At 37.9% G+C, this 24,235-nt stretch overlaps 1 protein-coding gene and 1 pseudogene across 2 annotated transcripts in view; one reads left to right on the forward strand and one right to left on the reverse strand.

The window, feature by feature from the left end:
* The window catches only part of LOC308416180 (chromosome-associated kinesin KIF4-like), a gene marked incomplete at its 5' end in the record, with an annotated part of 75,365 nt that overhangs the window by 44,353 nt on the left and 6,777 nt on the right, over positions 1-24,235 (reverse strand). Inside the window, 3 exon segments of the mRNA XM_080942608.1 lie at positions 1,016-1,191; positions 2,048-2,057; positions 2,061-2,164. Of these exon segments, the coding sequence (XP_080798734.1) occupies positions 1,016-1,191; positions 2,048-2,057; positions 2,061-2,164 (290 nt within the window).
* On the forward strand, positions 3,515-5,557 carry LOC308416184 (E3 ubiquitin-protein ligase RNF4-like; annotated as a pseudogene). Its single transcript has 2 exons — positions 3,515-3,538; positions 4,959-5,557. The product of its transcript is annotated as an E3 ubiquitin-protein ligase RNF4-like (transcript).

The raw sequence follows: 24,235 nt of genomic DNA on the forward strand, positions 1-24,235 counted from the left end.
GTTCAGCTTTTTGGGCAGACGTCCCCTCTGGTAGACTGCTGGCCCATAGTACCTGCTTCCCATCTACCACCGCTGCTTCTGCTCTTCTTTTTCCTTCCACAACAAAGCTGCTGCCATCCGTATACCAGCTAGGCACGCCTGGCCAAGGTTGATCAGTCAGGTCCTTTCTCATTCCAGTCTCCTTGGCCAGGACATCAGCACATCGGTGCACAGGAGTAGAGTCACCTGCTTCGGGGAGTAATGTGGCAGGATTGAGGATAGCAGGGGGAGCAAAAGTTGTTCGATCAGTTAGTAACAGGCTCTGGTAATGAGTCATTCGAGCCACCTGGATATGTGTTCTTTCCACTCACGTTTCCCCAATGGCCCAAACTAAATATATCATTTGTGCTTTTATGTGCAAATGGGTTTCCATTTGCATTCCTTGGACAACATGATGTTTATTCACTAACCCAAGTAAGAAACTTGAAGATCAAACTGGGCTCCTTCTACTAGACCTTCTTCTACATTTACTCCACAACTAAGCAACTTCCCCAAACTCTACTTTCCTCTTGCTCATTGTCTTCTAAGGTGCTACCTTTCCTTCTTTATTGTTACTGTTTTTAATTCAGGGCACAGTTCTCACCAGGGTAATACAAAGCCTGGCTTACTCACTTCTTTTTAGTTATGGCCTCCTTTCATGTGTTTTTCTGTACAAGTGCATAGAAAACAGATTACCCTCAACCACACTTTAATCATGCTATTCTCTTACTTAAAATCTGTAGTTCTCAGTACTTTCCAGTTCCAAGATCTTTAACAGAACATATTAAGGCACGTCAGGATTTGGCTCCTGTAAGGGTTTCTTACTTCATCTTCTACCCTTTACTTTTATCAGTAAAATCCCTGATGGTACCCCCAATCTTTTAAATGGATAGCAAATACAGTATTAGGATTTATCTTAAAAGTACAGATAGAACAAAAAAATAGACACTCTATCATTCCATCCACATACTTACAACTGTCCTATAAAATCTTATACCTGCTGTTTAAGATGATTTATTTCAGCTGCCTGGGGATCAATATTGATAATAGGTTTGTTCTTGATTTTTCTTGCTCTGTCAGCATAGCGAAGGGTATTTAATGTTTCCTCTAGATTGGAATCAGCAGGACTCACACAGGCTATCATAAGAGTATGGCTGTTGCCTCCTAGAGAATCTGCAAAAGAAAGGATAATGAAAGCAAATGAAATTAAACAAACGGGATGCAAACAAAGGCTGCTATTTGGATTGATTAAATTCAAAGATGAAAGAAAAATTTATAGTAATGCTTTTGGTTTGATCTTGATTTTATTTTTTGGGACTACTTGGCTTTAATTTTTAAAATAATTCTAAGTATTGCTTGAGAATCTCACACACACCGACACACACACACACACACACACACTATATATATATATATATATATATATATATATATATATATTGATTGTTTTCACCCTACTCCTCCCATAACCATCCTATATCCCCTCCTAATTTCATCTTTTTTTTTGTTCTTATAGCTCACTGATTGCAATTTGTGCTGCAATATACTCATGAATGTTGGGTCATTTTAAAAATTTGTTTAGATATAAAAATAGTAAAATTTCAGCTGTGTAAAATGACATAGATTTTATAATCTTATTTTAAATATCATTATACTCAAGAGAAACTATGAGTTCATCAGTTAATCAGGTTTAAAACAACCAGGTCCAACTCAGGTAAGTTATCTATTGAGATTAAATATTCCTAGGATGCCCCCCCATGTAGATTTTAATTCTCCAAAGAATTCTTCTTAGCATATTGTCAATTAAAGAAACAATAAGCAACTTCACTTTCAGGTTCAAAGTCCTAAGTCCAGGTTTCTTGGCTCTTAGAGCCATCTGGTAAGCCATTTCCATCATCTGAGAGCTGATTGCCTACTTATCAACTTGTAGTAGACGTGACAGTCCGTGAGTTTGTTGCCTGTTTCACCTTTGCTTTCTCAACACTATCATTCCAAGCCACTCCTTATTTTAGAGGTGTTTTAGGCTCACCTTGACGCAGTCAAGTCAGCTTGGAATCTCTGTAGGGTACAAAGTTCCCCTTTTTGTCATCTCCAAGAGCACTGATTACATTTCCCAAGCACAGAAGGCCTTGATTAATATTAATACCTAATAAGCAGGAAACAAAATTCAAAAACTTGTTTTGGAAAACAGCTAAGAAATATCAACTTTTTTTCTGGTAAAGAAAAACAAAGACCTCATAGAAATATTGCCATCAATACTAAGGTAATGTCTTAATTCTATTCATTTTGCTGAGTGATGCTTAATTAAAGTTCAAAGGACAAAGGTTTAAATGTTAGGTTTGTGCCCTTGAGCCCATTATACTTTCTCATAGATAACAATCATATAGTTAGTAACTTTTGTATCCATTATTAAACTAGCACTGGTCTATAAGTATTCTAGTAACCTCATTATCATTATTTTCACCACCACTCTCTTTCCACAGGTAAGGAAAGCAGTACAGGGGTCAAATGACCGCCTACATACTAAAGTAAGTGGTAAGCATGAGATTCCACTTCAGAATTTCAGCCAAATCTTATGCTTTTCAAACCACATTAGAATACCATACTTATTGTTGCATTACTTTATTATCTACTTTTAATTTGAAATAGAGCCTCGTTCTGCAGCCCAGGCTGTTCTTCACTCATGGCAATCTGTCCACCTCAGCATCCTGAGTTGGACTTTAATAATTAATTCAAACATGGTCAAAATCTTTGAGGTCTCTCTAAAGTATTTGACTTATCCCACTCTTACAGCTACAGTACAAAGGCTTTATGGGATACTGCTTGAGTCCAGGGGCTTTGGTGTCATGGAGACCTACATTTCCAATCCTTGTTCTGTCAATGTCATAGGCGCATAGATTACTTCCTCTGTAAAAATGAGGCAAATATATCTGTTCTATTGCTTTGTGCTAAGAATTATATGAGCTGCTATAAAGAAAAGAAAATTAAATGTTAAATATATGCTACTTTGGCTTAAATGTTTTTATCTTTTTCTAATTCACGTTGAGATTTGATCTCCAAACATTATTAAGAGGTAGTAATATGGCTCTGTCCTTTACCTCTGTTAGTCTCAGATGCTTTTATGTATTTTCCCATTCATAGACCTTCATTTCATTTTTCCCACTAATTCCTTCTTTATAATCTATATATACATGTTTAAGTGCCCCTCATCTATATCACAGACAGTATTTTTAAGCAATTGATCCCTTTGTTCTCTTTTTATTGCAATTTGGAAAATGTAGCAGTTTGCAGAGCACTTTACTTCACTCAGGAAGTCTGTTTGCAGAACAGGTACTAAGCCCCAGATTAGCCCTCTGCTTTCCATATAATTTTCTGTCATTAAGACATTCAAAAGAAGCCTGTGGCACCAACGCACAATCGGGAGGCAGAGGCAGAGGGGTCTCTCAGTTCCAGGATAGGCAGAACTACACAGGAAAAAAAAAACCTGTCTTGAAAAATGAAACAAGAAGACATTAAAATGGTAAGTTCTTGGCAAAGGTGGTCCAAGTTAAGAGCACTGTTGCTCTTGCAGGACCTGGGTTTGGTTCTCAGCACCCACACTGTGGCTCACAATTGTCTGTAACTCTAGTTCCAAGAGACTGGACAGTCTTCTGGTCTGCATGAACACTGGTCATATGCATGTTCACATACATACATGCAGACAAAACAGCCAAACACATAAAATAAATAATCTTTTTTAAATGTTTGGGTTAAGGATGGTTAGAAAAGAAGCAAAACAAAAACTTCCCAGGTAAAATTATGTGCTGAAGAGTTCTTTTAAAACTCTGTAAGATTGAAAACAGACTAAGCAATAAGAAAGTTGAGGCTATTACCCAGTACTACTGAGTTCTTATTCATTATGGAAAAAATATATTATAAAGAATAAGTTTTTAACAGTAAAAACAGAAATACAACTTTAAAGCTACCACAGAGGCACATTACAATAGTCATTGCTGCTGAGAGAGAAGGGCACCTCCACTGTAGGGAAAAGCCTGTGTAGGAGAAACATGAAGTAGCAATCTTTCTGTTACTGGACAGTTGGCAGTATCTGGAGATTGTCACAACTTGACGTGAGAGCCTTGCATATACTTTTTGCATCTAAGAACACTAAGGCTGCTATTATAAGACATACCTCCAAAGTTATTCTATTCTAATTGTCATTATTATCATAGCTGAGAAATCCTGATTAACATGAGAGGAAAACTATGTATGAATATAAGGCAGGTAGACTGGCTAATAAGTTTTGGTAAAACCTTAAATAATAGTATATTATGGTGTTCAGTCAAGAAGGAATGAAATAATATGTTACCAAGATAGATTTTAGAACTTACACAGGGGATTGGGATGTAGTTCAGTTAGTAGAATACCTGACAAGCAGGTACTGCAGGAAGCCCTGGATTCTATATTCAGGGTTGCTAAATCCTGATGGTGGCACATACCTGTAATCTCAGCACTAGAAGAAGGTAGCAGCAGAAGAATAAGATTTTAAAGTAACCTTTGGGTATATAACAAGTTCAAAGCCAGCCTGAGGTATCTGTGGTTTTAAAACAACCACACAAGCAAAAACCCTTACAGAGGTAACCACTCAAAAGAGAGAAAGTGAGAAGAGTCCCTGGTGGCCTCAGTCACTTAGCAACATATTTCAACTTTTCCTTTGTCATAAAACAGGAGCAATCCTTTCCTTAAATAATGCACTATGATAAGAAATAAAATATCAGGAGTCTTGCTTGAGCTGGTCTCCACTTGCTTGAGCTGCTGGCATAGAATTTAGAAATACTGGGTATCTAGTTGGCTCCAAATTGTAAACCACAAGAAGAGTCTTCAGTGGGTAAGAGAGATCGAGAACATTCTACCACAACATAAATCTTGGTGTAGATCATTTCCTGTCCTGTGGATTAAAGCCTGAGAGCACAGTAAGAACAAGAAATCCTCAGAGAAAGTGGCGTGGTGGAACTGTAAATTCTACACAAACCCAGAAGCGAACTCGGGAAACAACTTCAACCCCCGAGATTTCTTTGGAAGCAGAATCCAAATCTATAGAGCTTGTTGAAACTGTTGGAGAGGAAATCGTGGACCTCACCTGTGAATCTTTATAGCCTGTGGTTGTGGACCTGACTCACAATGACTCTGTTTTGATTGTTGAAGAAAGAAGGCCAAGGAGAAATGGGAGAAGGTTGTGCAGACCATGCTGACAGCTGTGTGGTTAGCAGTGATGATGAGGAGCTGTCTAGAGACAAAGATGTGTATGTGACTACCCATACTCCTTCAAGCACCAAGGATGAAGGAGTTACTGGACCTAGGCCCTCGGGTACCGTCAGTTGTCTAATCTGCATGGATGGATACTCTAAGATTGTACAGAAAGGGCGTCTCATGGTTTCTACAGAATGTGGCCACGTCTTCTGTAGCCAGTGCCTCCGTGATTCCCTTAAGAATGCTAGCACTTGCCAAACTTGCAGGAAAAAGATCCAACAATAAACAGTACCTCTCCATATATATATGAAATATTCATGGCTGCTCAAGATGGACCAATGGACAGAACTGGTTTTTTTGCATGGTATCTACCTCCAGTTTTCTGAGCTCAAAAAGACTTTCAAAATCAATGTCTGATGTAAACTGGTCTTTTTTTCCCCAACCCCTTACATCCTTTTGTTATCTCCAGCTTGATGCTATGGAGCACGATCCAGGGATTCTCCCAGATCAGATCAGCATCTCCGCCTCTCTGGGTGGTCTGAACCCAGAGTAGGAAAAATGGAGTCAGGCGTATTGGACTTGAGCATCATGGCTCCAGCCGCTTTATGGAGCTTACATGTTGGCCAAGATGTTTCCCTGTTGGGAAAGTTTGCCCCAGCTCTTATGGGTGCAGAACCTTCCCAAGGCACCTGCCAGTTAGCTATTCTGCCTGCCAAACAGTGACCTGGCCAGACAGTCCATCTAGCCCAAGGACACCAGTACATAAACTGCCCATGAAAAAGACTAGCTGGTGGACTTACTTTTCCTTCCCATGAGAGCAGAGGTGACCTGTGATTATGCCTGAAACTTATAGATGTGCAGTGTTTTCTGCAAATCAACAGACTCTGCAGGGCAACCCTGTTTCCTAAGAATGAGAAAGTGCAATAAAGTCCGTTCTTCATCCATTCAGCAATCTGGAAGATGTAGCACTGCTAGTGTCTTCAGCCCAGTGCTGCCTATGGAAGCAGTGCCCATCTTACCCCATCTCTATTCACCAACTATTCTCAGGAACCTTCCCGTGCTCCAAAGTTCTTTGCCTGGCACAGAGCATCCAAGGCTAATAGGATAAGCTAGTGTTTGAGTGTCCTTTCCTTTCTGCTAAGATGTGTCCCGTGTTGTCTACAATAACCTTCTCAGTTTTTCAGTTCCCACTGCCTAATGTCTGCCCAAGCATAGATACCAGGAGGTGGTAGCAGGAATGATGGCCTTATCAGCTGTTCACTTACATGCTCTTGCCCAAGTCACTGTTGTCCATGTATCAGAGGTATTGCCCTACTCAACCTACGACTGCCCTGGCTTTCCCACACCCCTTTAATAGATAGGTATTTCCAAAGACGCTCTTCTGGCCAGTTGAGCTTTGATCCTCTGGACTTTTGACTGCTCAGTAGGTTTTGATCAGTTAAGTGTGGTGCCTCTTCCTCCCAGTGGGTCCACATAACAATCTGCTCCACTCTCTATGTTTGGGCGCCCCTGGTGATCTTGGAGACAGTGAAGATGGCGAATTGCCCCTGGGGACACCAGGCACAGGATGGCTCGTAAAGGGTGGACCTTGAATGCCAGCCTGCCTTCACCTTCACACTACTTCCTCAGAGGGCTTCAAGCCAAACCAATCGCCTTTTTGTGTGACACATCTTTGAGGTGGGAAAGGGACCACTGGAGCTCTGTTAGCAATAACTGACTTTCAGTTTACTGTTCTGAAGCAGGGATTTCGCACAGAACTCACTTTCAATGGAGCTGAACGAGTGTCCCTCCTCTATGTGAAAAGAGAATAGTTTTATTCTTCATTCTGACTTAACTGGTTGACTTCAGTTAGTTTGAATGAGAGGAATAAGTTTTTTACATGGAATCAGAGGGTAAAAGCATTAACCCTCATCATTGTGATGTGTGGTATGTGCCTTCCACTTGGATGTCACAGCCATTGAGTTCCCTGCAGGCCTCATGGACTTGGTCTTGTTAGTTCTAATGATAGCCAGACTTCAAGGAGACAAGGCAACCATGCAGCCAGTTCACTGGTAATTATGGTGACACCCACTTAAAAATTCATTTTCTACTTAAAGACAGTTTGTTTCTTTGTTACATTTAAACTATGCTAATGGGTATCAGTCTTTTTGGGACTAGTATTAAAGATAGAAATAAAACAATTTATACCAAGTAAAAAGAAGAAATAAAATGTCATCTGTTGAGAGCCATATACAAGTTAATTCTTGTTAAATGGGTGGAGTATCTTAGATAATCTAGGTATTTGCTAAGTCAGATATCTGAGACTGAAATCCTTTATCTGAAGACAATTACTTAACCTTCAAGGAGGAGCTATGAATGATTAAAGAAATGGTTGGTTTTGCTTTTAAGTTACTAGAGAAGGGATAGCTACTGAAATGATAGAAATCTGGATTCAGGAGATCAAGGAAAAAAATGTCAGGAACCTCAGCAAGAGGAGAGAGTCAATCCCTGAAGTTCACAGGCTGGCTAGCCTAGTTGAATCAATGGGCTTCGGGTTTCATGAGAGATTCTGTTGAAAAGCAAGCAAGCAAAGAGGATAATCAAGGTACACACCCAAAGTACATCACAGGCCTCACACATACCAGCCCATATATACTCATTCTCCCTTCATTCATAATTTTCTTTATTAATCATGTTATTCATTTACATTTTAAATGCTATTCCAGTCTCAGTATCCTCTCCAAAAATCCCCCTATCCCATCCCCCCTGCTTCTATGGGGATGCTCCCCCCCCACCTACCCACTCCCTCTTCACAGCTGTAGCATTCCCCTACACTGGGTCATCAAGCCTCCACAGGACCAAGGGCCTCCCCTACCATTGATGCCAGAAAATGCTATCCTCTGCTGCATATGCACCTGGAGCCATGGGTCCCTCCATGTATAGTCTTTGGTTGGTGGTTTAGTCCCTGAGAACTCTGGGGATTAAAACAAATATTTGTTTTGGAGCTAGAGAGATGACTCAAAGGTTTGGAACACATTCTGATTTGCAGAGGACCCAAGTTCAGTCCCCAGCACTCAAGTCAGACAGCTCACAGATGCCTAAGCTCTCCTCTTGTCTCTGTAGGAACCTGTCCTCATATATACATACTCAAGGACATACACATATACACATGAATTTTAAAAGACAATTTATTTTTACTTTAAAAATGTTTTACTATATTCATAGCAGCATTATTCATAATAGCCCCAAACTAGAAGTAATTCAGATGTCCCTCAACCAAAGAATGCAGAATGGATGCAGAAAATGAGGTTAATTTAAACAACAGAATACTACTCAGTTATTAAAAAATGAGGACATCATTAATTTTGCGGGCAAGTGGATGGAACTACGAAATATCATCCTGAGTTAAGAAAAGCAGACCCAAAAGGACATGCATGTACTTGCTGATAAGTAGATATTAACCTTACAATACAAGATACTCACACTACCCTACACAGACCCAAAGAAGCTAAACAAGAAAAAAGTCTCAAGTGAGAAATCTTGACTATCCCATAGAAGGTGGAATAAAAAAGTCATAGGAATCATCAATGAGGACACATTAAAGGATTTCTCTTTTCGTGTGACCGTGAATCGTTGACAGTTATCATTTTTCATCCTATTAGTTTGATTGTTTTCATTAGTTACATCATGTATAAGGTTAATGTTGAAATATGTTTGACATTCTGTACATTATAGAAGACACCTATAGTATGTGAGGATTAATATGATGAAATTGGTGACACTATGTACAAATATTAAAATATTTTAAGCTCAGCAAAAAAAAAAAAAAAGTCACGAAAAGCAGATGGAGGGAGGGAACTAGGTAGGAGAAGGGATGGAGAGAGGAAATGGATCAGGTATGGGGAGAAAATGGAAAGGGGGCAACTATTTGGATAATGGTATGTATGATGACAACATAAGTTGCTGAGCTTAAAATATTTTAATATCTGCACAGGATCCAGAGAGTAATAACACAGTATCCTGGAACCACAGAATTTAAGACCCCCCGCCCCGCAAAAAAAAATCATGGGAAATCATTTTTAAAAGGCAATGACAGAGAAAGCTTGATTGTGAGGGCAGTGTAGGAGCATGTAAAGTATTCTGTGCAAGAGAAATAGCGAGCTGTGGAAAAATTATACAAAACCCAGCAGAAACCAAATAATGTTGTGGGGGCCACATAGCTTGAGTGGATAGTGTGTGTTGGGAAACTATAGCAGAGGAGCTAGGTGAGGGTTTGGGGACAAAGGGCCTGAAAGACAAGGTGGCAGTATTTAGAGTTCATCCTATAAGTGGGACAAGCTCTTTGAATTTCTATTTGGCAACAGGCATCACAAATGAAGTGGCATTTAAAGAGTTGATCTAGTGTAGTATTTGGAATGTAGTATAATTTAATGGTCAGTCAGACCACTATGTCCAGATGTACAGGACGGTGGTAACTTGGCAAAGACAACAGGGAGAGAACGGAAACGAGTGCATCTCCACAATAGTGCTAAAAAAGAGCTAACAGCAGGCGGTGGGCACTCATTCCAGATTGGGGCAATCACTCTGAGTGCAATAATAATCTAATGGAACAGCAAGAAGAAAAGGAATCATGGGTTTAAAAAAATGATAGTAAAAATGTACAAATCAAGAGAATTTTTAAAAAGGGGTATCCAGTTTTAGCTTAAAACTCTCATAATGACTATTACCCATACATACGTACATCAGCATCTTTTTCAACCCTAATTAGAAGTTTCTTCTGGCAGTAGATGGTGATTAAACAGAGCAGAGCTCCAACTGTCAACATGCAGAGAACAAGAGACTGTGGAATAATACTCAGCCCTAATGATCATCTGTACCACAACTCACCCCTCATGGATCTACAAGAATGAGGATGGGGACAAGGGGGATGGAAAGCTGCTAAGAACCACAGATAGTGGATGACATTAAGGGAAAAGGGAAGATGTACAGATGAACTCATAGCACTTGTAAAAGTATGAATAAGACCTGTATAACCACAATGTAAACAGAATCTCAGCATGGACAAGAGGTGAGTGCAAAGTTTTACCCATGCCTGGGGAGCTACTGGTATTTGATTTCTGACAGGAATGTCAACTTTCTTTTATGGTGTGACACCAGACATACTGATTCCATTCCAGAGCAGGCCTCACACAGAGGAACAGTCAGACAATACAAACTGGACTTCCTGAGGGAAGAGTGGGGCTAAGAACACATGAAACTGATTGGGTAGAGGAGGATCTGGAAGGTGTTAAGGCAGGTGAAAGAATATGATAAAAATACATTGCATGAAATACCTAAAGAATAAACACGTTATCCAATCTCTCTTTACATTGAAGGTTAACCAAATCTTTTTTATATAATAATGTGTACAAGAATCATAACCATATATTTATAATGTGATCTGGTACCCTCTTTTATTAAAAAATTTATTTACATATTTTATATGAGTACACTGTAGCTGTCTTCAGACACACCAGAAGAGGGCATTAGATCCCATTACAGATGGTTGTGAGCGACCATGTGGTTGCTGGGAATTGAACTCAGGACCTCTGGAAGAGCAGTCAGTGCCCTTAACCACTGAGCCATCTCTCCAGCCCTTCTAGTACCCTTTTGTTTAATAACCAAGATGGACTAGAGCTTGCTATGTAGCCCTGCTGTACTTAGCTAAGACTGTTTAAAAAAAAATAGCAGCAAAACCCAAGGGTTGCTTTAGTGGTATAGCACTTGCCAAGCATGCACAAGGCTCTGAATTCATGCCTCAGCCTCACAGAAAATCACCTAGGACTACAACAAAAGATATATAAAACTTCTACAAGGAAAATACTGAAAAGTACTGAATCCACAAGTAAGTATGGAAATAATATGTAGATTTAATACTCTTAATTTAATTTTGTATGGAAGTATGCTTTGCCTGCATCTGTGTCTGTGCACCATGTAGTGCACAGTAGGCCAGAAGGGAGTGTTAAATACCCTCGTACTGTTGTTATGGATGGCTGTGAGTTGCCATGTGGGCACTAGAAATCGAATCTGGGTACTCTGAAAGAGTAGCCAATTCAATAAACTGAGTCATATCTCTGGCCCATGTATACAAGAATATTTGATATTTAGTAATTTATTTAAATGTTTTATTTGTGTACATGGTATTTGTATATGATCCACCTATGCATATGTGTGAGGTTGTTAGGTGTCTCCCTCTATTGCTTTCCACCTTATTTTTGAGAAAGGGTGTTTCCCTGAAACTGAAACTAGATTGGTTAGACTGGATGGGCAGATAGCAGCTAGGATCCTTTCTTCTAAGCCTCTCTCAACTCTGGGATTATAGATAAACACTGCCATGCCTTAACATGGGTGTGAGGGATCTAAACTATGGCCCCCATCTGATGCTGAGGGTACTTTTCACATTGAGCCATCTCCCCAGGTTTACTTAGCTACCTATTCATTTATTTTTGAGGTGAACTAGCTCCATTGCCCAGCATGACCTCAAACTCCTAGACCCATGTGATCTTTCAGCTTCAGCCTTCCAACTATTGGAGTACATGGTACGACACCATCCTAATTTTTATAATATAGAATACCCAGAAACAGATCAAGGCATATTTGGGTACTTGATAAATACATATCTATACATATAAAAGAAGTGGCTGCTTTTCAGTGAGAAAAGAAATTTTTAAAAATATAGCTAGGACAAATGGATATTTATATGGAAAAATTAGATCTATCCATCATATCACGTACAAAAACATTTTAGGTAGATAAGAAACTTAACTGTGAAAGATAAACTGTGAAACTTTCACCAATAATGCAGAATGTCTTCAAGACCTTAAATACAGTAGAAAAGTACATCTACACGAGTGAGGAAAGTAATGGTTAAGGATGTAGCTTGATCAGTTACATGTGCGTGGCCTTGGCTCCATCCCTAGAATGAGTGTGGAGAAGACACAGGCACACCATACAGGACTGGAAGAGCTCAAATGAATGTAATTATATGAATAACATATAAAGAACCCTTCTATAAAAATACTGCAAGGAAGGCTGAGTGTGGTGGCTCATGCCAGCTCTTGAGAGGCTGAGGTAGGAGGATTGCTGTGAGTTTAAGATGAGTAGCCAATAAAAATATGAGAGGATAATGAATCCCATAGCCATCAGGAATGACAATTAAAACCACAATGAAATGTGATTTCATTTTTACTCAATCAGCAAAAGTTAGAAATTCTGACAGGGGGCTGGAGAGATGGCTCAGTGGTAAGAGCACTGCCTACTCTTCCAGAGTTGCTAAGTTCAACTCTAAGTGACCACATCGTGGCTCACAACCACCTAAAATGAGATTGGATGACCTCTTCTAGCATACAGGTGTACATGCAGATAGAGCACTCATACATTAAAAACATACATATATACATATAAATAAAAAGCATTTTAAAAATTCTGACAAAAGGTTGAGGATAGCATCGTCAGTGAAGAGATTTGTTTGGCAAGCATAGAGAACTGAGTTCAATTCCCAGCATCCATGTCAAAACGCAGGCAAAGTGTATACTTATAATTCTAACTCCATGGAGGTCAGAGACAGGCCAGAAAGCTTAGGCTAAATGGTAAACCCAAGGACTCAGTGACAGATGTGGTCTTAAAACTCACAGTGGACAACATCAAAGGAATGACTTCTGAGACTGGCCTCTGTGTTTTACACACAAACACACACGTACAGTCAGAAAAGTTAGGTAATATTTGAAAACACAGTTTGGACCCATTTGTAATATATACACCTCGCAGTAGTTCTACCTGTAGAAATTCAAACTAGGCTGGGAATACTGGTTTTTCTTTGGCGAATTTATACTAAGTGCAAGACGTCAGATACAGAGGAGTCCATACTGAAAAAAATAATGTAGGACTAGAGGTTTGGGCTGTGGTTCTCCTTTAAGGAGAATAGAAAAGAGCACAAATGAACTTCTGGGATGCTTCTAATACCGTTTCTTCATCTTACTGCTTCTTGTGTGTATTTTACTTAGTAAACATTCACTAAAACAGTACAAGTATCATCAGGCACTTTCATATGTGTACACTAATACTTCAGTGAACTAACACACTTGCTAACTTCCTGTAATGTATTTGTAATCTATCTGGTGGTCGCTTAAATAGCCAAAATCTAAACAAAAATGGGAATACATGTAATGGGAAATATGCTTACTAACTAAAGGAAGAAAAATACCTGGAAGAGGCAATTCAACAAGGAACAAACATGGTCTATAAACATAAAAGTATATTCAACCCATGAGGCAACAATTTCACTTAGCAAATCAGTAACAATATTTAGTACAAAGAGGAATCAACTCATGCTGTGCCTTTTTGGAAATAAGAGAGCATCTATTTTAAAATTTTGTACTTTGGGAAAAAATGGAAAATTGAGGTATGCCACATGCCCTAGATTCTCAAATCTAGTTGAGTATTCTTCCACCAAGTAGCTGCTGGGCCAGTCGTACGAGTAAGACTGCATGAGTGCAGCCAGAGAGACTCGGTGAGGGCTGTTCGTTCACTTCTGACGCCTCCTCCAGGCTGCTCAGTGGCATGGCTGCTACTAAGTGTTGGCTCATGGGAAGAAAGCATTGTGCCCTTTCCATGTAGATGGCTACCATGGCACAGCAGCCGAATGCTTGAGCCTCAGTGAACAAAGGAAAATTATATACTCAAGGTACTAAACAGCCAGAGAGGAGAAGCAATAAACTAAAACACAACCTTTGTTTTGTTTTAAAGTTGAAGAAAGAAGATAACGTAGTATTAAAAAAAAACTCTTGAAAGAACTAAAACAATTAACTATTATTTGCCAAAAACAATACCATTTATCATCTCAAATAATAAAATATTAAAACAATTCCAATTTAATCTAGAAGCTACATTCCCATGAGAAGAACAACTTCATAAACCTGGGGTATATTCTTTGACACCCCTCTTACTCATAAATAAAAAAGGCAAGAGAAATAATACTAATAAATATTGGCAGAGGTAATTTTCTTTTTACCAATTTCATATCAAGAAACTTCAAGACTGCAATTAATAAAAATTGTATTGGAACACAAATATATTTCCGAATGGATGAATTTCAAGAACATAATGTTGAAGAAAATAGTTACGGAACACACATACATAATGAAGCCATTTATGTTAAGTTTAGAAATTAGCAGAAAATCAGTACATGTTGCTAAAAAGTACACAAATAGTGAAATCAATGAAAAAGACAAATGTGACAGCCCACACTTACAATAGTAGTTAAATCTGTCCCTTAATCCAATGTAACCTGACTTAATTCCTTAGACTGCTTTGGCAAAATCCCTTGAAAACCTCAGTGGGAAAATCTATCCTTTTCTCAGCTTTCATTATGTAAGAACAATGAAGCATTTGCCACAAATGACAATCCCTTTCGGGTGAAAACCCATACCTGGGCTTCTGTGCATCACACCAATCTCTGACTCCTCGATGATATCTTATTTGACTAGTTTACTCTTGGCCTGAAAAAGTATGTGTTCCTCGCTATTATGTAGTGTTGCTTTCTCATTATCTAGTTTCATAGTTTTCAAATATATGTCTCTAGCCCAGATGTTTCTAATATCCAGAATTAACTACCTCCTCCAGGACTTTTTCTAATATGTATTCCAAATCTGATATACTCCAAATCATATTCAAAAGTTTTTCCTCTGTGGTCTTTTTTCTACTAGTCACTTGGCAGCAGGAGGCATTGCAAGAACAAGCACATTAGGTAAGTTGATTATTGTTGTAAACATCACACATAAACTGAGATGACAACAATAGTTCTAGGAGATACAATCTTCTGGATCTGAAGTTGTGCATGTGGCCCACTGTTGTGATTATGTGACATATGGCTGTGCTTCATTCCTGCCTTTCTTTCAGTTCTTAGCACCTTTCACTTTATTTAGGACTCAACTGCAGATTTTTATTACCTTCTTTGCCTCAAAAATCAAATCAGCCATTTAGATACGTCTGCTTTCCCCAATGTCCATAATACTGCATGTAGCAATACTCAGACGGGCTGTACCCACCCTCTCTGCAGGTATTATGGAGGAGTCTAACAACTTTCGTATTTTACAACAGGTAGAAAGTGAATCCTAACAGAGGAAGACGTATCTTTGAGAATGGAAATTGACAAAATTCCACTGGTAGAAGCTACCCCCATAAGACCCTCTTCTACACTCAAAACTACTTCAAATGCTAACAAGCACCTACCAAACTCTGCAGTATTAATGTAACTGACAAACTACAAAAATATTATAGCATACTTTGTTGTTTATTAGACATCATTTTATTAGACACACAAAAATTTAATAGTTATAATGAGGCTACCAGTTACTAGGACTTCTACTAGTTTCTAACAATGAATTTGTTGAATCACCATATCTCAGAAAATAAGTTTTATAAATGAGGCAAGTAAAAGTAGTAGATCAATGACAAGGCAAGATAAAGCCCTTCAAATACACACAAACAGTGAGATTCAGACTGGGGAATCTGTAGGACAATCTGAATTCTTCAGTCAATAAGTTCCCAAGAATGTGAGGGGAAGAAGGGGTAGAGAAGGTATCTACAGATTTTAAATGATCTAGAAATCAGAATATGGCACCTCATAACTGCAACTGCAGTCTGGTGACAGGGACAGTAAGTAGGAGTTAAGAAGGAGCATGAATTGAGGCCAGCCTGGTCTTAACGGTGAGAACCTGTCTCAAACAGGAAACAAAACCAAGAGCCTATCAAATAACAACAAAGTATTGGTCTTATTTATATTATTATTCAAATAAAATTGGAGGCAATTTAATCAAGGCATTTTAGACAAGAGTCTTTTAAAGAGTTCTTATTTTTTACATATACACACGAAAGTGAAACAAGACATCTGGGATTCACTTAAGAATATTTTCCATCAATGGCCCCAAATCTGCCTACCTCACCAAAATGCTATCAGAGAAAGAAAGTAGGTAGGATACAGATGAAACAAGACTGGTCACATATTAATCACCATTAAAATTGCTTCACATATCGAGGGGAGTCATCACATCACCCATACCACTTTTGTACATGCTTGTAAAACATTCTATAAAGCACCCTGTTGGGGCTGGAGAGATAGCTCAGTGGTTAAGAGCACTGACTGCCCTTCCAGAGGTCCTGAGTTCAATTTAGAGCAACCACATGGTGGCTCACAACCTTCTTTAACAGGATCTGATGCCCTCTTCTGGTGTGTCTGAAGACAGCCACAGTGTACTTATATACATAAAATAAATAAATAAATCAACCCAAAAATCCATACAAGGAGTAGAAAATCCAACAACCGAAGCACAAAGTGAAAGAATAAAAATAAAAACAGAAAGCTAGTCAACCAATCTCTCAAATGTCACACAGAAAAGGAAGATGTACAAACTAAAACAAAGCACAAAATCTGAGAGAAATTAAAATATAAAGTAAGCCTATTTACAATATTATGTCAACAAATTTGAAAAGCTACAGAAAATGAATAATTTTCTGAAAACACAAATTGGCAAAATTAAATCAACATATTGAAAATCAAATCATCAAAAGCACATTTGAAAATAATTCAAATATTTTATAAATGGTATTAAAACAAAAATAAAAGTTTTCCAAATCATTTTATATTCAAACTACTATTAGATGAGAAAGCATGTATACCAAAAATGTTATAGGCACTTTCTCACATGGCTAGATTGGCAAAAGTTCTAAGATATAATAACTAACACATTAAATCCATCAGCAGAGAGAAAACATATCCTCTCATGGTCAATTAAGTACATTATAGAAAATCTATTTTTTAGAATTCTATAAACAGAGTATAAGAAAAAGGATACTTCTCCTATATATCTATTTCATATATATAGTCCAGGCTGGCCTCCAACTCACTATGTAGCTGAAGATGGCCCTGAACTCATGAGCCTCTGGCTTCTACTTCCTACATGTTGGGAATATGGTATGTCTATTATGACTATTTAATACTCATTTTTTATTTTAAAATATACAACTAGGGCTGGAGAGGTGGTTCAGTGATTAGAAACACTGGCTGCTCTTCCAGAGGACCCAGATCCCATTCCTAGCACCTAAATTGTGACTTATAACTCTCTCTTCTGACCTGTGGGGGAACCAGGCACATATGCAGTACACAGTCATTCAAGCAGGACACATTTATTTTATGAAACATAAAAAAAATAATAATTTAAAAGTGCAAATGAGCAATTAAAGATTACTTTCTTAATTTGATAATGGCTATATTCTATAAATGTACAGTAGATAGCTAACAGTGAAGCACTGAGAACTTTCTGGCTGGAGTATTAAAAAAAGAAGAATGCCAATTATCACTGGCACCATCCAGCATAACCCTAATGAAGTTAACAAAAGAAGTGAGGCAGAATGAAATGGAAAGTCCAAAGTGTTTAACTGAAAATAATGTGACATCACTCAGGAGACAGGGTAGAGGCAGGTGGCCCTGAGTTCAAGAGCAGCTTGGTTTGCAGAGTGAGTTCTTAACCAGCCATGGGGAGGGAGAGAAGGAAGGAAGGGAGAAAGAAAGGGAGGGAGGGAGGAAGGGAGGGAGGGAGGGAGGGAGGGAGGAAGGACCAATGGACGGACAGTGGATACCACTGAGACAATCTCTGAAACTCAACTGGTAGATGAAAGAAGCGAAGAAAGCAATGACGCAAGGAGGTAGGTAGGTTCAAGACCAAGATTTGGAGAGAAATATTTTCCCAGACAGACATAGAAAACATCAACAAAGGCATGTAAATAAATAAAATAAATTGTATCAAGACAGCTGTAAAATTTACCCTAATTTTCCTTAATTTATTAATTGAATTCCAATTTCCATGACTTGACTATATCATTCTAAAATTATCAGAAAGCAATTCTGGCAAAATAAAAGACAGGGAAACTTGCCGTTCCAGAGTAAAACACAGTAAACACCTGACTCTTTAAAGATGCACTCAAAAACAATCGATCCATACTACAGAACAGTCTAGAAATAAATCCTTCTTTCAAAGGTTTTTTTTTTTTTTTTTTTTTTTTTTTTTTTTTTTTTTTTTTTGTAGTGAGGACTGAATATAGGGCCTTGTGCATGCTAGGTGAGCATTCTACCACTGAGCTACATTCCCTGCCTAATGAATAATGCTCTTCAGAACATGTGTGCATGCTCTTTTGTGAAGATGTTTTAATTTCACTCCAGGACATACTTAGGAGTAAAAATGTTCTTTAAAAGGAACTCCTTTTTAATAAACAACAGGATATCATGTAAAGGAAAAATGTTCCTCAGTTCCTATCTCATTTTATAAGCAAAAAGTAATTTAAGACACATTGGAGAATTAAATTCAAACTAAGTCCATAAAACCAGGTAGGAACACACTTAATAATTTTGTAGTAGGCAAAGATTTAATAGATAAGACATCAAAAACAGTATGTTATTAAAGAAAAAAATTGACGGATTAAACCACCTCCCTGTGTTTTGTTTAACAAAAGACATCATTAAAACAGGTATGATTCAGCTGAGTGGTGTTGGCACAAACCTTTAATTCTAGCACTTGGAGGCAGAGGCAGGTAGATCTTTGAGTTTGAGGTCAGCCTGGTCTATAGAGAGAGTTCCAGGACAACCAGGGCCACACAGAGAAACCCTGTCTCAAAAAACCAAAGACACAATGGTCAATAACATGGTTTGGTGGGTAAAGGTGCTTGCCTGAGTATGATCCCCAGGACCCACATAGTAAGAGAAACAGCTCCACAAGTTATCCTCTGACCTTTACATGTCGATCTTGGCATGTGCTTGTGAGCATGCACATATACACAAACTTATGCACACATATAAAAATGCAAAACAAAATAGTCAGGAACCCAGTGTGATGGGACCCACTATAATCTACCAGTCAGGGGCAAAGACAGGAAGATCCACAGCTCAAGGCTATCTCAGGCTACATAGTGAGTTCCAGGTCAGCTTGAGCTACAAAACAAACCCCTATCTCAAAACAAAACAAAACAAAAAACGGGTAACTTGCAATCTGGAAAAAAATATTTGTAACCTAAGTACTTCCTGCTTAAACCCAGAAAATATCAAGAATACAAACCTCATCAAAAAGATAAAAAAAATTCAAATTCTGAAAAAGGCAAGAAAGATCTGAGGAGACACTTCAGAAAAAGTAGAGTAGCCAGTAGACAGTAAGAATATTAAAAGGGAGCCAGCAAACATCATCTAGAAAATAAAATTAAAACTATGAGAATATACAATTTGACACCTATTACAATGTATGAAGCATTCTGAATTGTGAAGACATGAACAAGTGGAAGCCCTCATACACTGGAGATATAAAATGGTACCAAGTATGGTAGATAACTGCTAATCAACATGAACACATATTTTACCCTCTTATATTCCTAAGAATGTCTTGGAGTTCACAAAAGGGCACACACACAAATGTTCTGAACAGCATTATTCATAATGGCTAAAAGTTGAAATAATCAAAAAAGATAATGGAATTCAAATCATTGTCTAATAAAAGGCTAAAGGCTAGAACATTATTCAGAAATACAAAGAGACAATCACTAAACAAAGCAAGAATATACATAAGCCTCAAAAACATTATGCCAGGCTGAGGAACACAGCTCAGTAGTATAGTACTTGTCTAGCACGTGCAAGTTCAGTTGTCAGCACTACAAAGCAAATCAATGGACCAGAGAGGCCATTATGTGAAGCTGTGAAGACAAAGCCTGGATCGCCTCTGAGACACCAAGATGCTCAAGATGCAAGAGTTGTGGGATATTTGCCAAAAAGAGCTGTTAAAAGGGTATGGAACCACCCCCAAGAGAAAAGCAAGTATGTTATAATCAACACAGATGAAAAGAGTTGAAGATCTGAAGAGTGCTTTGACATCTGGCAAAAACGCAGAATTTTTAGTTTGCTCTTATGGATTTCAGCCTTTCTTGCTTTGGTTCAATAGTTCCTCCCTATGCTTCCTTTCCTCCCTTTTGGAATGATAATGTGCCATTGTATGTTGGAAGTATGTGATCTGCTTTTTGATTTTGATTTCACAGGGGGTTACAGTTAAAAGATTGTATGAGTCTCAGAAGAAACTTTGAACTTTTAAACAGTGTACAGAAACTTTTGAAGTTAGACTTAATACATTTTTGTATTATGACAGGGCTACACGCCTCTGGGGCCAGAGAGCAGATTTTGGTGGTTTAAATAAAATAGCCCCCATAGGCTCATATACAGATTTTCTACTTTTAATATGCATGCACACACAGACACACACACATACACACAAAGATTTTATGTGCCTGTATAAAATCTTGAATCCATGATGAGAGAAAACATATTTTTATTCTGACTGACTTATTTTGCTTAATATAATCTCCAATTGGTTCCATTTTCCTGCATGCTGAACAACTGTGTTCTTTGGCTACAACTAAAGTCAGCCTAATTTTTTAATGATTTATTTATTTATATATCTGTGCATCTGAATATCTGTGCATGTGTGAACGTGGAGGCCAGAAGATGACATTGAGTGTCTTCCACTATAGTTTTATGCCTATTCTTTTGAGGCAGGGTCTCACCTGAACCTGACTGAGACTCACATTTTTTCTGGTAGGTCGGAAGCCTACAAATCACAATGGTGTTCCTGTCTCCACCCTGTTCTGAACTGTAGGAATTAGCAAGATTTCTGGTTTGTTACAAGAGTGCTGTGATCCAAACTGTGGTCATGCTTGCTCAGCAAATTCTCTAAACTTCTGAGATATCTCTCTAGCCCCATTCTTAAAGTCTTACTATGGGCCCGGTCTGGCCTAGAATTTATAATCTTTTTGCTTCAGCTTCGTTTTTCGTTTTGTTAATCTTTTTAGTCATCTTTTATATTTGAATGAATTAGGAGTGTGGCCTTTATGGAGGATGTGTCACTGGGGTAGGCTGTGAGGTCCTAACAACCCATACCAGGCCCAGTCTCTCAGAGTCAACCAGTCTCTCTCTGCTTGTGGATTAGGATGTACCTCTCAGCTACTTCTTCAGTGCCATACCTGCCTGCCACCAAACTGTCTGCCATGGTGATAATGGACTAAGTCTTTGAAACTGTAAGCAAGCCCCCAACTAAATGATTTCTTTTATAAGAGTTGCCTTGGTTATGGTGTTTACAATAGAACACCAACTAAAACTGTAAAGCTATGGATATATTAATTAGCTTTGACCGTGCCAATCATTTCATAATACATTTATATTATTAAAATATTGCACTATTTTGAACATATATGATATTTATTTGTAAGAATAAAACTCAGTAAACTTAGAAAGAGAGGAAAAAAATCACCCTAACAATATCCAATTCTATTTGGCAAAATAATTGATGAAAAACATATAAGATTTGAGATTTGCTCAAGCAATGAATAAATGCTAAAGCAGAGTTATAAGGTGCCTGGGTGTAGAAGGTCTATGCACAAAGTCCTTGGAAAATAATGGAAGATTTGCAAGTCCACACATTTAAGGAGATATGAGACTAGTCACTAGCCCATCACTAAGCTGGTGTGAAGTCAAACTAGAGAGAATACAAACTGTACAGAGTTAGTTCACGAAAGCTACAGGACTGAAACCGACTAAAACAGCATCACCAGAAACTAGGAATAAATCCAAGCATAAAAACAATGTTAAAAATTATAAAAAGCTCTTGACAAATACCCATACACAATAAAAGCAATGCTCATCAACCAGACATGGTGCTTCCTCAACATGGGCGGAGGCTTTTATGAAAAATGCACAGCAAACATAAACTCAATGTAAAAACAAACTGTTTTTTCTCTCAAGATAAAGAACACTACAATATTCACTTATTACCAAATAATGTACTGAAGCTTCTTCTACAAGGACAAATAGGTAGAAAAGAAAAATAAAGAAAGAAAGAAAAGCATCCAGATTGTAATGAGAGAAGTTAAAATTCTCTCTTCACAAATCCTATAGTCATCCCAAAAGATCTAACCAAACTATTAGAACCAACAAATTGGGTAGGTCAATGGATACAAGATCAACTTATTAAACTCAATAAACACTTTTAAAATAAAATTAACAAAACAATTCCATTTTAATAGCTCTGACAAGAATACTTAGAAATGAAATTAACAGAACCATTAATGTAATACTTCAAAAAAGTAAAGCTCATTAAAAGATAGTAAAGAAAACAAGACAGCATTCACAAGTTTGAGACTGAACATTGCTGAAGGCAAAGCTCTCCACATAGATCTGCTGACTGGATATGACACCTATGAAATCTCCTGCTGGCTTCTTTGCAAAAATCAATAAGTCGATCCCTAAATTGCCTTGGAAATTTCAGGAACCTCAAAGAATCAATGAAATCTTGAAAAAAAATGTTGGGAGGTGTCACATTTGCCAACTTTAAAAGTCACCAAGTATAGTAATCAAGTCAGGGAGGTGCTGGTGAAAGCAAAGAGACTAGTCTAAGTACTTCCTTACGGGGCCAAGAAAATTCAGTGGAAAAAGAACAGTCTTCAAACAAATGATAATTGATAACTGGATATACACACGAACAATATTAGAAATAAGAAAATAATCTTAACCTCCATGCAAAAATTATTTGAAATGAATCAAACATAACTGGTACAAATGGTCATTTTCCCTAAGAGGATATACAAGTTGTCAATGAGTATGTGAAGCAATTTTCATCATATAGATGAAAACCACAATGAGATACTATTTCATAACTACTAGTAGGGCTAGAATTAAAAAGAAATGAATATGGGCTAGAGAGATGGCTCAGTGGTTAAGAGCACTGACTGCTCTTCCAGAGGTCCTGAGTTCATTTCCCAGCAACCACATGGTGGCTCACAACCATCTATATTAGGATATGATGCCTTCTTCTGGCATGAAAGTATACATGCAAATAGAATACTAAATATATATAAAATAATTCAAGAAATATTTTTTAAAAGACTTAAATACCCAGTACAGTGGTGCAGGCCTTTAATCCCGGACCTCAGGGGGCAGAAACTAGAGGATCCTTGTGAGTTCAAGGCCACTGTGGTCTACATAGTGAGTTTCAGGATAGCAATTCTATTCATATATACCAAAAAGAAATAAATATTCATAGCCAATATGGTAGTAACACATGCCTATAATACTAGCACTGGTTACATAGTAAGTTCAAGGCTAGCTTGGGCTACATGATACTTGATTAAAAAAACAAACAAACCAACAAACTAGCATCATTAGTCATAATAACCAAAGAAACAAAGACAAACAAACAAAACTTGGAAACCACTGAAAGAAAGAATGCATCAATAAAAGGTGTTATTTCTATAAAGTCAATTATTAAATTTCAATAAAAAGGAATGAAACATTGATACATGCTATAACATGGGTGAATTATGAAAACATGATTTAAGAAAAACAGTCAATGAAGGAAGGGCTAGGGCCATAGCTCAAGATTAGCATGCACAAGAACTTAGGTACTAGCTCTAAAAATATCAGTTAATGAAAACAGGGCACATACTATAAAACTTTCTACATGAGATGCTCAAAAGAGAAATGTGTAGAGGAGAGAATTCATTATTGCCAGGGCAGAAGCAGACACTGAAAAGAAAAGGGAGTGACTGCTAATGGGTATCAGCTCCTTTCCAGGAAGAATAAAAACATTCTAAAATTTATTTTGGTGACAGTTAAACAACTCCTAATGAATATGCTAAAATCCACTCATTGTATAGTTTTAAAAGGACTGAATTGTCTTTATAGAAAAAAAGGTTAAAATGGAGTTAACCAATAACCCAGCAAGTCTATCCCTATGTATGTTCTCAAGATAATAGTTTGTCTTAGGTCAGGCACAGTGGCACTCCTTTACCTCGAGCACTCAAGAGACAGAGGTAGGTGGATCCGTATGAGACCCCAGCCTGGGCTACATACTGAATTCTGGGTGAGCCACAAATAGAGAGAAAGTCCCTT

The sequence above is a fragment of the Micromys minutus genome (genome assembly GCF_963924665.1).
Source record: "Micromys minutus genome assembly, contig: SCAFFOLD_252, whole genome shotgun sequence".
In the NCBI taxonomy this organism is placed as follows: domain Eukaryota; kingdom Metazoa; phylum Chordata; class Mammalia; order Rodentia; family Muridae; genus Micromys; species Micromys minutus.